The sequence below is a fragment of the Typopeltis vanoorti genome, chromosome 21 (genome assembly GCF_054136105.1).
Source record: "Typopeltis vanoorti isolate ZY-2024b chromosome 21, IOZ_Tvanoo_1.0, whole genome shotgun sequence".
In the NCBI taxonomy this organism is placed as follows: Eukaryota; Metazoa; Arthropoda; class Arachnida; order Uropygi; family Thelyphonidae; genus Typopeltis; species Typopeltis vanoorti.
In genome coordinates, this window is record NC_143569.1 from 90,454,022 (window position 1) to 90,467,126 (window position 13,105).

At 37.5% G+C, this 13,105-nt stretch overlaps 1 protein-coding gene across 4 annotated transcripts in view; it reads left to right on the plus strand.

The window, feature by feature from the left end:
* LOC150095098 (HEAT repeat-containing protein 5B) overlaps positions 1–13,105 on the plus strand; it is a 665,516-nt gene that overhangs the window by 505,587 nt on the left and 146,824 nt on the right. For all 4 annotated transcript variants that reach the window (XM_090410861.1, XM_090410863.1, XM_090410862.1 and 1 more), the window contains one exon: positions 5,933–6,116. In XM_090410861.1, coding sequence (XP_090266987.1) covers positions 5,933–6,116 — 184 coding nt within the window. The remainder of the gene's footprint in view (positions 1–5,932; positions 6,117–13,105) is intronic.

The following is a 13,105-nucleotide window of genomic DNA, read 5'->3' on the forward strand; positions in this document are numbered from 1 at the left end:
GTCCTAAGTTGGAACAGATGGATGCTGGCTGTCCACAATTCTCCAGTAAGGAACAAAGCAAGACTGAAAAAAGGAAAATTTCACAAAACTGAAAGCTGGATGGATCTACCATACATAAATACCTTCTTAGAATGGAATTGTTGTGGATTCTGCCAAAACATTGTTGACAGCAAAGAGCCATCTTGCAGAAACATAAGACAAGTTGCCTTTATCTGCAAGTATTTGAATCCTGGTGAGGATTCTATGTGTATATCTACCATCTGTAAGTTTATAATAATTTTGGTTTACTTCCTTTATCCAAGTGTGTGCAAACAAAGTTTGCGCCTGAAAGTATCGTCAGGACTGGGGTCGGGGGGAAAAAAAAAAATTTCACCATCTGTAAGGACAGAATAGAGAAGGAATTGCTATTCTTGTGTTTATCATTATCCAATTCTGACAAGTCCCACTCAATACTAACATAAAAGAAGTTGCCATTCTCCTCTGACAGTACCTTGATAATCTCATGTTGCAGTTGCTATCCCACTATACTCATAATGTTTTAAATGGTCACAATACTTTGGGGGGGGGGGGGGTAGTACACGAATTAACACCAATAGAGGGTCTGTGGGCTGCTTGCTTGGTAGAAATAATTTTCCATCCTAAACACCAGAAGTAACACCTTCTCTACATACTTATTTACACATTCACTGCTATCAATTTGACAGTTTTTATTCTACACACACAAGAGGTACAAGAAAACCTATAACACATCAGTGCCGTATGTGAGATGCAGTGAGGGTTGAGAAAGAAGGAACCTATTGACATTCTTCTTAAAGAGCTGTAGGTTGAGGAACAGCCTTCCTCATGGTAAACACATCATGAGAAAGGCAGTTCCAGAAGACAGAGGTAGATGGAATAAATGAAGAAGAGGAGAAACAGGTTCAGGGAGTTTACATTGTACTGTAAAGGGATGTTGCACAGCAGCTGCTCTTGTTTTAACAGGCCTAACAGCAAGTGGAGGAATAATATTTGCCACTTCGCTGAAGCAGTGACCATGGAAGTACCTGTAGAAGAGACACAGCTGAAACACTGCATCTGTGAGATAACTGTGAGGTTGAAGTGAACCTGTGAGGGGGAAGGGCCATCTATAAGCCAGATTGCTCTCTTCTGAACAAATCAGGAATTTTTAAGGAGATTTTAGGTGCACCATCCCAAATGTATATAGAGTGTTTTAAGCATGAGTGGATTTGGGATTTACATAGGGTTAGTAGCTGGGTGAGTGGAAAATAGTTTCTTGAGCGGAAAAGAATGCCCAGTTTTTTAGAAGCTGATGAAGATATTGATGTGATGTTTGTGCCAAGAGAAGTTGGAGATAAATATTAGTCCAAGGAGAGATATTTCATCTTGTTTAGTGATGCGTGTATTACTGAGGATGAGGGAATGTGAGCTGAGATCCCTTTTGTGAGAGAAAAGGCAGGACTGCATTTTGATGGCATTTGAAGGTGAATAGGTTATCCTCACCCCACTAAAGAATGGTATGGAGATCAGTGTTTAAGGCACTGGTTGCAGATGATCTAGATATAAGGGATATCTGGGAACTACTTGGTTTGTCAGAGGAGTAGGATGAGTGGAAGCACTATTGTCGGCAAGCTATGGATAGGATTTGTAGTGATTAAGAGTAGGTCATTTATGTATAAGAGAAAGAGGGTAGATGAGGATGTTTCTGGTCTTCTGATTCAAACATTTGCACCAGATAAATAATAGAAACAGTTTTCATAGTTATGGCAACATCCATTCCCTATTATCCTATTTAAATCCTCATCATGAACGTATCTAGGCCTTTATCCTACAAGAATTGGTGGAAAGCCTGTTCAGAAGTAGAATAGTTTTAAACAAATTATCAACATATCCAAAACACATTTTGAAAGAATCAAATAAATGAAATCTGCATCATGTTCAAATGAACAGCCATATGTTCTGGTGCTTTGCAAAAGTTGTTTATAACTTTAATCTACCCCTGCCTCTACTATCATTTGCACTTAGATGGTTCCATTACATTATTACCCACAGAAAAAACCAATCTTTTGACTTCTCACTTTCCTCCAGTTCTTGTAGTGATGATCTTAGTAAATGTTCTTGTACCATTCCATGCTTATTTTGTGCTTTATGTGGTTTTTGCCAGAGATTAGAAAAATTTTGTCTATTCTGGATACCAAAAGATCCCCCATTACAGATAGCATTCTCCTGTTCTGAAGGTTTGTGTTGTCACGTTATATTGTCTTTTTTTTTTGTCACTTTTTCCTGCTCTCCTTTTTTACTTGTATATGCATTGCAGATTGAAAATGAACTTATGTTGAATATGTTTCCAAGAAAAGCAACACATCTTTTCTCATTCGTTTTTGCCACAGTTCTCTCTAAAATAATGTTAGGATCCTTTAACATTCTACTCCTACATTACCTGGAAATCTCACAACAAATACAGTAGTTAGCATAGATTCTGCCAATGTTGGTCAATATGGGTTTGCTTGCTTATTTCATCCACCTTTTAACAAAATGCCACAGAAAATTTCAGAGAAACTTAAACAGCTGTATAATTATTCTCTCATCTTATGATCCATCTGCTTCATCTGAGTTGCTAACTTTTCTCTCATCGCATTTTACATGTAATGGTAGATGGAACTTTATACTTTAGTTTTGCAACCTAATGCCAGAGTACCACATTGTTCCATTAGTTTATCTGTTCTCTTCCTTTTGTTTATCAGTAACTACTCTAGATGATTGCAATTTAAATCTGTTATTTTATTGATAACAGTGTGTTGCATGCCTCTTCATTTGAGAAGCTTGCAGTATGCAAATCATCAAAACTTTTAGAAAATCTACATCTCTAAATTCCATCTCTAAAGATTCTTCAGTGGTGTTTCAATAGCTTTGTTAACTTCAGTGCTAGCAAATAAATAAGTAAATAAATTATTTCTCAATGTAAATGTCTTATTTTCATTGTAAATAAACAACAAAAAAGTTTATTTGCAGTCTTACTTTTAACAATATCCAAATCTCTAGTTGAGATGCAGTTTCCTCTTCTTGAGATAGCTAATTTCCAGTCTTTTGTGGCATAATTATATCACAAATATCACCTTAACGTCCAAGAAATTGTTTTCTCCTTTACTTCAGGCCTTACTTTTTCTCTGAAACTACACATTAACTCTGTGCAATCACAAATTGTCTAACTCTCAAATTCTGGTATCCCTGAAAACTCACTGAAAATGATTGATTAAGTACATATGGAGGAGTACTGATTGATTAATATTCTACTACACTATACTATCAAAATGAGTATGATGTAGAAAATTTGTGTCCTATATTCACTGTTCATCAGAGATTATATCAATTTCTGTACACTAAATCTGCTGAACATTTATAGTAGTTATTCACATGTTTTCATAGTTCATATCCATGAACTATGAACCATATTCACAGAACAAAATTTTTCTTCCTCTTTTTGTTCTGTCTGTTCTGTGTTTTGGAATAGCTTTCTTTGATTTCTTATAAATTTTCTGAAGGGAATCATCTAAGAGGCTGATGAAAAAAGATGTTACTTTGTCTCCATCCATGGTATCAGTACTGTATTGAAGTTTTCGTGTGGGATTACCATAAAAAAATAAGCAACCATGAAACATTCACTAAAAATGGTCAGATGCAACCACTGAAGCAGCAAATTAAGAATGAAAGAACTATAAGGGATTTTAACATCAGATGTGTGCCAAATGCCTGAGCAATTGTGGAATTTAGCTCAAAATTTTATAATCCATTACCATCTTTAATAATAAAAATTAACTGAAGATGTGGAGAACATTATTTGAGCATTATTAACCAAGATCTTGGTTACCAGCAGGAAATGAATATTGCAGTAATCTCAGGAATGCAAAAAATCAACAGTTTTTTATATGAATCAAGTGGATATTAAATCCAGCACTATTTCAAAGCTGAATGCAGAAACTATGAAAGTTTCATGCGAAATTTGACCAGAGAGCTTACGGGAATACACTCACTATCATTTACTAGTTGCTCTAGCACAGATTTTATAGAAGACATGATCGCTTTCCTAAGCGTCCATATATTTACCTTCTATTGGTCCATTTTGATAAGGTTTCACTGATCTGACAGCTGTTTTGAACTGGTTGGTTCTCCTCAGAGACCAGGCAAAAACCTCAAGAGTGCAAAAACTCGTTCACTAAGGAACTCGAAGTGTTAGAGAGGTGTATTTTTCTTAAGCGAACTCGTGGTCAAAGCCTTTTGGTTCTTTATTTTAGTAAACAGTTTGTGTTAAAAGAAGGATTTTTGTGATCACTTGCCATTATTTTCTGAAGAAATGGAGGAGTTATGTAATTTAGTATATTATCATCAACAGACCTCCATGGAAGGTCCCACTCTCGCATACACAGCTCATCATACCTTGACTTAACTGCATTCACTGTCCCTGCACCCCTTGTTCACACCCACCACTTATACAGCTTCCAGGGATGACCTCTCATTCTTCTCTGTCTCCAGATATTCTATGAAAAATCTCATCCACATTAATCTAGTAATTACCCCTTACCAACTTATACATCTCAATCATGTTTCTTCTTTCTATCTAGTAGGTTCTGCAATTTGCATTCTCTCAATCTGCCTAACATTCCAGAGACCAGAAACCAACTTACTCAATTGTCTCTGAATCCTCTCCAGCATCTCTTTTAAAACCTTACACCTTGCAACATTAAACTGATATTTCCACACCCATTGTAACGGTCTATCATTGCGCTCCCTAACTTTGCATCATCCACAAACAAATGTATATCATCATTTAAGTCCTTTCCAATGTCATTTACAAAAATTAAACAACAATAGCCCCAAAACAGACCCCTGGGGCACACCACTATTGACTTTCCTTTTCTGGGATATCACTCCCCCATATACAACCTGCTGATACCTCAGACAGCCAGTCTTCATTCCAATGCACTAATCTACTATCCAACCCCATCTATTCCAATTTAACTACTAATTTGCCATGTGGAAATCTATTGAAAGCCTTTGTAGAATCTAAATATACTATTGTATATCCATCCCCTTGTCCAATGTATTTGTCACCTTGTTATAATAAGTAAGCAGATTGCTAAAACATGATCTGCCTTTAGCATACCCATGCTGTCCATTAAGGAGAATTATACTGCTGTCAACCCAGTTCTGAATCCTTGTCCTCACTAGCTTCTCCAACACCTTGATTACATCTCCAGACAAGCAGATTGGCCTGTAATTCAAAGACTTAGTCTTATAATCTCTTTATGAAGCAGAACATTTTGTCATCTTTCCACTCGTTTAGAACCTGATCTAATCTAAGACTCATGTTTAAAAATGTGAGTTAAAGCTGTTGATAACTCCCTGTAACATTCCTTCAAGACACATGGTGATATACCATCAAATCCCATGTCCTTGTTGATATCAAGTTTACTCAATTCCTCATATACCTCCTCTCACTCATCATCATTGGTTCCTCTCCCCTTCCCACTATTAAACCATTATATAAATAATGGTTTACTCAAAACCTTTATAGGTGTGACAGAGGAAGGGTGAATATACAACTACAACCATTGCATGTATGATTTGTGAACTCCTACTGGTGATTGACTGACTAGAACAGTATTCCTTGTGAATATACTGCTTCATTCACTTTACTGCATCTTAAGTATTATCAGCTTCAAAGTATGTAAACAGAAACCTGGTAATAAACATTTCATTAAGCATTTTTTTTTTTTTTTTGTGGGGTGGGGATGGAAGTTGGTATATGAAAGAAAACATACTCTGAAAGTTCATTACTTAGTTTTTTTATATATATAATGTATATAATTGACTGAATAATAAGTTAATATCTTTGCATTTCTGTTATGAAAAAGGTTAATTATTCTCTTGATTTCAGGTATATGTGGTAGCAATGGCACAAGACAGAAAAGAAAAAGAAGAATTTAAGAATGTAGATGATGAATCTGAATTATCTTCTAGTCATGAAAGTTTACTTAGGTTAGTTTCGCCTGAATTAATGTCTCTGAGCAAGTACTGGTTGGCTGCACTCAAGGACCATGCACTTTTGTCACTTCCTCCAGGTATAATTATATAATTAAATTTTGTTATATATTTATGAAACTATTAAAAGTTATTACTTTAAGTGTAAAAAATATTCTCAGAAAGTGCTTAATTTAACATTTGGTGTATAAATTATTTTGATCCATTTTCTGATATTGAAAATATGCTATATCTAATAGCCACTTGGTCTACTTTTGTTATGTGATTGTTTTTTATTCGTTATCGTGATAGATTAGAGTGATTAGAAATGGAAGCAAGAGTTGAGACCATAGTAGAAGAGCATAGGCACGAGTTGATGCAAATGAAAAGTGAAATGAAACGTCTGGAAGAGGATATTAAACATATAAAGAAGAGATTGGCTGATGAGAATGAGAAGGAGGAAGTTAGTATTATGAAGAAAGAGTCCAAGGTTAGTCATATATCATTGTGTAGGGGGACTCGATCATTAGAGGTGTGATGACTAATAAAGTGCACAAAACATGCTTTTCTGGTGAGCCAATGAAACAAATAACTGAGGTGTTGCAGAAAAGGAAAGAGCAGGCATCAAAATTAGTGGTAATCATTGGCACAAATGACTTAGTTGGGGAAAAAAAAATGTCAATAGAGACTTGAAGAAATTGTTGCAGCAGGTAAAGGAGAATAGTGTCATTGGAAAAGTCATTAGCGTGTTGACCAGATATGACAATAGTGAATTGAGAACGAGAGCAGAGATAATGAATAGTAAGATGTCTGAGTTGTGTGTCACAAAGCGGGTTCAGTTTGTAAATCTGTGGAATGAATTGAACAAAAGTTGGAATAGTTTAAAGTTGATGGATTGCATTTGAATGGGTTTGGTGTTGAGCATTTAGAAAGGCTATTGTTTTCTGAGAAGGCACAGAGTCAAGAAGTTAATGCAGTAAATCATAATCTACTTATGAAGCAGAATAGCACAACTAAATGGTTGTACGGCAGGAAGAAGATGAATATGAGGTTGATAATGGGGTTGCTGCAGCAGAAGATGATGGAATGTGTAAAGGTGAGGATGAGACAGGTAGGAATGGAAATCAGAGTCAGGATACAGGGAAATGGGAGTGGTCAGACTGAAGAGAGGTATGGTATACCAGCTAGAATAGGGAATGATGTTGGTGCTGGTAGAATGGCCTAAAAGACACAGGGATTGTTATGTTTGTACACAAATGTAAGGAGTATTCAAATGAAGAGAACTAAGTTTGTTGCATTGATTGAGTCAATATGCCCAAAGATAATTGGAATAAGTGAAACTTGGTTGTCTGAGGAGGGTGTGATGTCAGGAATAGAAAATGAAAGATATATAATTTTCTGGAAGGATGTTTTGTTGTTATGTTTCATTGAGTCGTTTTCGACAGGTGATTCTATTAACATACATTCTCCATTCAGATCTGTCCCTGACCATATCTTTCAGAATTCCCAAGTGCATTCCAGTTGCTTCTTTAACTCCATCCACCCATCTCATTCTTCGTCTTTCTCTTCTCCTGCTTCCATCAACTTTAGCAAGCATCATCAACTTCTCCAGACTGTCATTTGCTCGCATAATATGTCCGAAGTATGACAATTTTTACTTGATGATCATAGCTTTGAGGGAGCAATCTGGCTTTGTTCTATCTATCACGGATTTATTGATTTGCTTTGCAGTCCAATGTGTTCTTAGTAAGCATCTCCAAACCCATAATTCAAATGCATCTATCTTCCTTTTTTCACTCTTTCTCAGGGTCCAACTTTCACATCCATACAGTACCACAGGAAATACCATTGCTTTCACGATTCTGATTTTTGTTGCAAGGCTAATATCTTTAAAGATCCGTGCGTAGTTCTTAACATCATGTTGGAGGCTTAATGGATTTTATACAGCAATCAGAAAGGATTAAAACAGAATTTAATACTTCCTATATTTTGTCTTAGTCAATGAGACATCTTCAGGGATTAAAAAAAACTAATGTAACATCTACACAAATACTACACAATATGAAGCCCAACCACGTGGGTGACTCTAAAGTGCTATCTAGGTGGAGCACCCTCTAAAGGCGGTTGTAGGTGGCCTGGAATGTCAGGTGGTATCTCTGATGATAAGTGTTTCCCAAATCTTAGGAAGCTTAATGCAACTGTATTTATTAAGATTTGGTTGATTTCTGAGAGCTGCTGCTGATTCTAAAAATAGCCTCTCTTTTTTGAATTTGCTGTGGTGGAGCATGGTGGTTTTTTTCCCATGAGATCCTGTTGGTTGTATCCAAGACATGGTCAGCCAAGCCTGACTGACCATAGTCGTGGTTGCAGGTGTATGACTTGTGTTCCTTCATGAGGATGGTTGCTGATCTGCCTCTCTGTCCAAAGTATGCCAGCTTGCAGGTACAGGGTACTTTATAAACTCCAGGCACCGAGAGAGGAGGGAACTGATCTTTTGTAGAACTGATAAGGGTAGCAAGTTTGCGGTGGGGCTTAAATGCTGTGTGTAGGTTGTACTTTTTTAAACTGTTGGCTATTTTTCTGATGTGCCACAGATGTAGGGTATGGTGATGGCATTTCTAAACGCTTTCTGAAGAGAAGACCGGGGAATAGGGGAGGACTGATTATTTTTTAATACTGTGGTCAAGCTCAGTTGTAAGGGTGGTTCCACTGGAACAAAGATTGTGGACTCTCTTGGTTAGAATTTTAATAATGCCATATTGTTGAGAGGGGTGGTGGTGGGAGAGTTTGTGAATGTATCTGCCTATGTGCATAGGTTTTCTATATACAATGCAGGAAAGTTGCCCTGCATTCCAAAATACAACTCGTTGCATTTTGGAATGCAGAAATATAAGGCTGTGCCATACCGCAGTAAGTGGATGAGATTCGAGATCTGGGAGTGATAGTTGACAGTAGACTAGTGAAGTTTAGAGGGCATATTGCAAGTGTTGCAATGACTGCATATCATAGTGCTGCTATGATAAGAGGTACTTTAACATGTAGGAATAAGGAAGTGGTTGTGCCGCTGTATAAAGCACTGGTCAGACCACACTTGGACTATTGTGCTCAAATTTGGTCACCTGGTTTTCAGTGTGATGTGGAAACATTGGAGACAGTCCAGAGACAAGTGATTAAGACAATGTCAGAACTTTGGAATGCTAGCTATGGAGAGAGGTTGAAGAAATATGAATTGCAGAGTTTGGTGGATAGGAGGAAAGAAGTGATATGATAGTGACATTTAAGTTAGTGAAAGGATTTTATCAAATTAATCTAGATGAGATTATAAAAAGAGTAGAAGACAAGAAGGGAAAAACCAGAGGCTATCTCTGGAATTTATGTAAGAATGTGGTGAAAGGGAAGGAGGAGTAGATTTTTTTACATGGAGAATTGTCAGTAAATGGAACGCATTACCAGAATGTGTTGTTAAATCAAGAAGTGTTAAGGATTTTAAGATTCAGTATGATAAATATGTTTCAGTTGAATGAATCTCCAACGATGAGCACAGTCTTTGCTTGCTGGGTAGTGGGCATCCCCGTGTGGCTCCGTGGTGGGTGGGTGGGGAGCTCTGGTGCCGAACTAAAAACTCCTTGAGCATAAATCCTTCATCCTCAAATGTTTCAGGGACCCTAACAAAGTCCCAACCAAGTACTGATACCATAGATACAGCATATGGAAACAGAAGCAAGAAGCAAAAGATATCAGATACTAACATAAATGTGCCAAACTTTTTAATCATTCATGCAACAGGTGAAAAACCAGTTGGGAAAATGTCACCCTTCTTTATTCAAAAGGGTTTAGAAGGACTAGCAGGACCTCCCAAAACTGTTAAGAAATGCATTCTGGTGATATCCTCGTGGAAACATTGTGTCAGCAACATTCCGAGAAACTGCTGAGAGCAACAATAGTTGGAATACAAATCGCAGTAACACCTCATAGAACACTCAATTCCAGTAGAGAAGTGATAACAGAACGGGATCTCCTTGATTGATGAGGAGATATGTTCAGAGCTTAAAGATCAAGGAGTGACGGGTGTGAGGCGCATCCTGCTCAGGGATGGTCGCATGGTTTCAACCAAGAACATCATCCTTACTTTTTAATACACCTAGGCCTCCAACATCTGTAAAAGCAGGGTATCTCAGCTGTCCTGTTAGAATGTACATCCCTAACCTACTGAGATGCTTTAAATATCATAGATATGGACATGCCCAAACTGCCTGTCATGGTTCTACTACCTGTGCCTGATGTGGTAGTAAAGAACATGATAACAAATCTTGCTCTGCAAAAAAGCTAAATGTGCCAACTGTCAGGGAGATCATCCAGCTTACTCTCATGCATGTCAGAATTGGAAAGATGAAAAAGATACAAAAAATTAAAACAGAACAAAACATAACATATCAGATGCAAAAAAGAAAGCTGGCCACCATTACACCTGTTCTAAGATCCTCTTATGCTGAAAAAGTAACAATTAAAAAAGTGCCAACAGCAACTCAAACATGTACGTATGTCTGTTCCACCATCTGATAATTTCACCATACCTGAACTTTATGATCACAAGTGCTTCTCTGTTGAGCACATTAATCACAAGACCTATGGCCTTACTCCAGAGACAACTTCAAAAATGGTCCAAGTCGATGAAAACTCACCTGTCCAAAAAATTATGGCAAAGATATCACTCAAAGATAAACTACCAGACACTTGCACAGAAAAAATGGATACCTCGGTACCCACTGAAAGTAAACTAAACCTACCAACTGACCCTAACACATTTGATGTTTTGAACACTCTACAAGAGGAAGAGATGGACACTGGCCGTCCATACTTCCCTAAAACAATGGATAAATATAAATCTGACAAAGGTAAGTCCTCAACCTCCCGAAAACCAGACAAGTCAATAAAATCAAGACAATAGGAAAATTTTTACAATGGAACTGTCATGGGATTCGCCAGAATATCGATGATATCAAGATGTTGTTGCAGAAACACAAACCTTTCTGTTTCTGTTTACAGGAAACGTACTTAAGACCCAATGAGGACTGTACCTTTAGGAATTTCACTGTTGTATGTGAGGACAGAACTGGAGGTGGTCCTGCTCATGGAGGAGTAGCTATCCTAGTGGGCAGTCATATTCCTTTCCACCATGTCCAGCTTAATACTACTCTGGAAGCAGTAGTATTAAGCTGGAGGTGGTCCTGTTCATGGAGGAGTAGCTATCCTAGTGGGCAGTCATATTCCTTTCCACCATGTCCAGCTTAATACTACTCTGGAAGCAGTAGCGATTCAGCTCTGTGTGGGATTTCTTGTTACAGTATGGTCAATTTATTTACTACCGAGTGCTGAGTTAAATGAAATTGATCTCGACAATCTTATCTTGCAACTGCCTGAACCCATACTTTTGATGGCTGACTTTAATGGCCACAATACTCTGTGGGATACTGCCAACACTAACAGACAAGGTCAAATCATTGAAAGAGTCCTTGATAATAATAACCGCTCCCTTTTAAATAATAAAGTTAATACTTTCTTTCATATGCCTACCCATTCATATTCTGCAACTGATCTTATAATCTGTTCCCCTTCCATTCTTCCACTGCTCACATGGGACGTTGAAGAGAACATATGTGGAAGCAATCACTTCCCTGTTCTATGCACAATGTTCTCACAAGAACCATGTTCACCCACACGAATACCTATGATAAATGGACCAGGCTGATTGCAATAGTTTTTCTCATCTTGCAAAATTTAATGCTGATACTATCAGTCAAACACCTATCAACGAAGCGGTAAAGTATATAACAGAGTGCATTGTCCAGGCAGCAGCAGCAGCCTCCATCCCGAAAAAATCATCCATAATCTCAGTTTCCATTCTATCCAAAGCCTTGGTGAAACCCAGAATGCCTGACAGCCAAAGAAGATCAACACAGAGCATGGGGCATATTTCGTAGATACCCCACTACATCAAACTTAATACCTTTTAAGCGTATCCGAACCAAAGCACGTTATGTGAGATGTCAGAGTCAAAAAAAATCATGGATTCAATTAATCAAATGACCAGTCCAAAAATTGTGTGGGATACAATCCGGAAAATGAAAGGCAGATATAGTACACATTGTTTGTCTACCTTAGACCATAATGGAAGTGTTATTGCTGATCCCAAAGCTATTGCAGACACTTTGGGAGAAATTTGTGCTAGAATCTCAGCAACAGCTTCATATTCTCCTGAATTTTTAATACTGAAAGAGCAGCAAGAGAAACAAAGCTAAATTTTTCTACCAATGGACTTGTCCATACAATCAGCCATTTGTTAAGAAGGAACTAAAAAGAGCTCTGCTACATTCTCACCCTAGTGCAGTAGGGCCTGATGGCCTGATGATGGTAGATGTTTTATCATTATGAAATGATAAAACATCTACCATCACCTTCTATGGATCTTCTTCTCTTGCTTGCAGAGTTTCCAAATTCTTGGCATAAGTCAAGTGTCATTGCTATCCCAAAACCAGGAAAAGATCCAACACAAGCAAATAATTATCAACCGATTGCTCTGACCAGCTGTCTTTGTAAGGTACTAGAGAAAATGGTTAATGCCAGACTTCTCTGGTATTTAGAATGCAACAGTCTTCTCTCCAGTACACAATGTGGTTTCCATAGACATCGTTCAACTTTAGACTATTTGGTTCATTTAGAAACTTGTATAAGAGATGCATTTCTGAAGCAAGAACATGTCGTTTCAGTTTTCTTTGACGTGGAAAAAGCTTATGACACAGCCTGGATATATGGCATATTAAAAGACCTCTATAACCTAGGTCTCAAAAGACACCTCCCTGTATTTATAAAAAACTTTCTGTCCAGGCGAACTTTCCAAGTCAGAGTGAGAAGTATGCTATCTCGACCATATCATCAAGAACATGTTCCTCAAGGCTCTGTCTTAAGTGTGACCCTTTTTGTTATTCAAATTAACTCAATCATTGAACAGCTTCCTCCCACTGTAGACAATGTTCTATATGTTGATGACTTCACAATTTACTGTCACTCACGTAACATGACGGTAATTGAA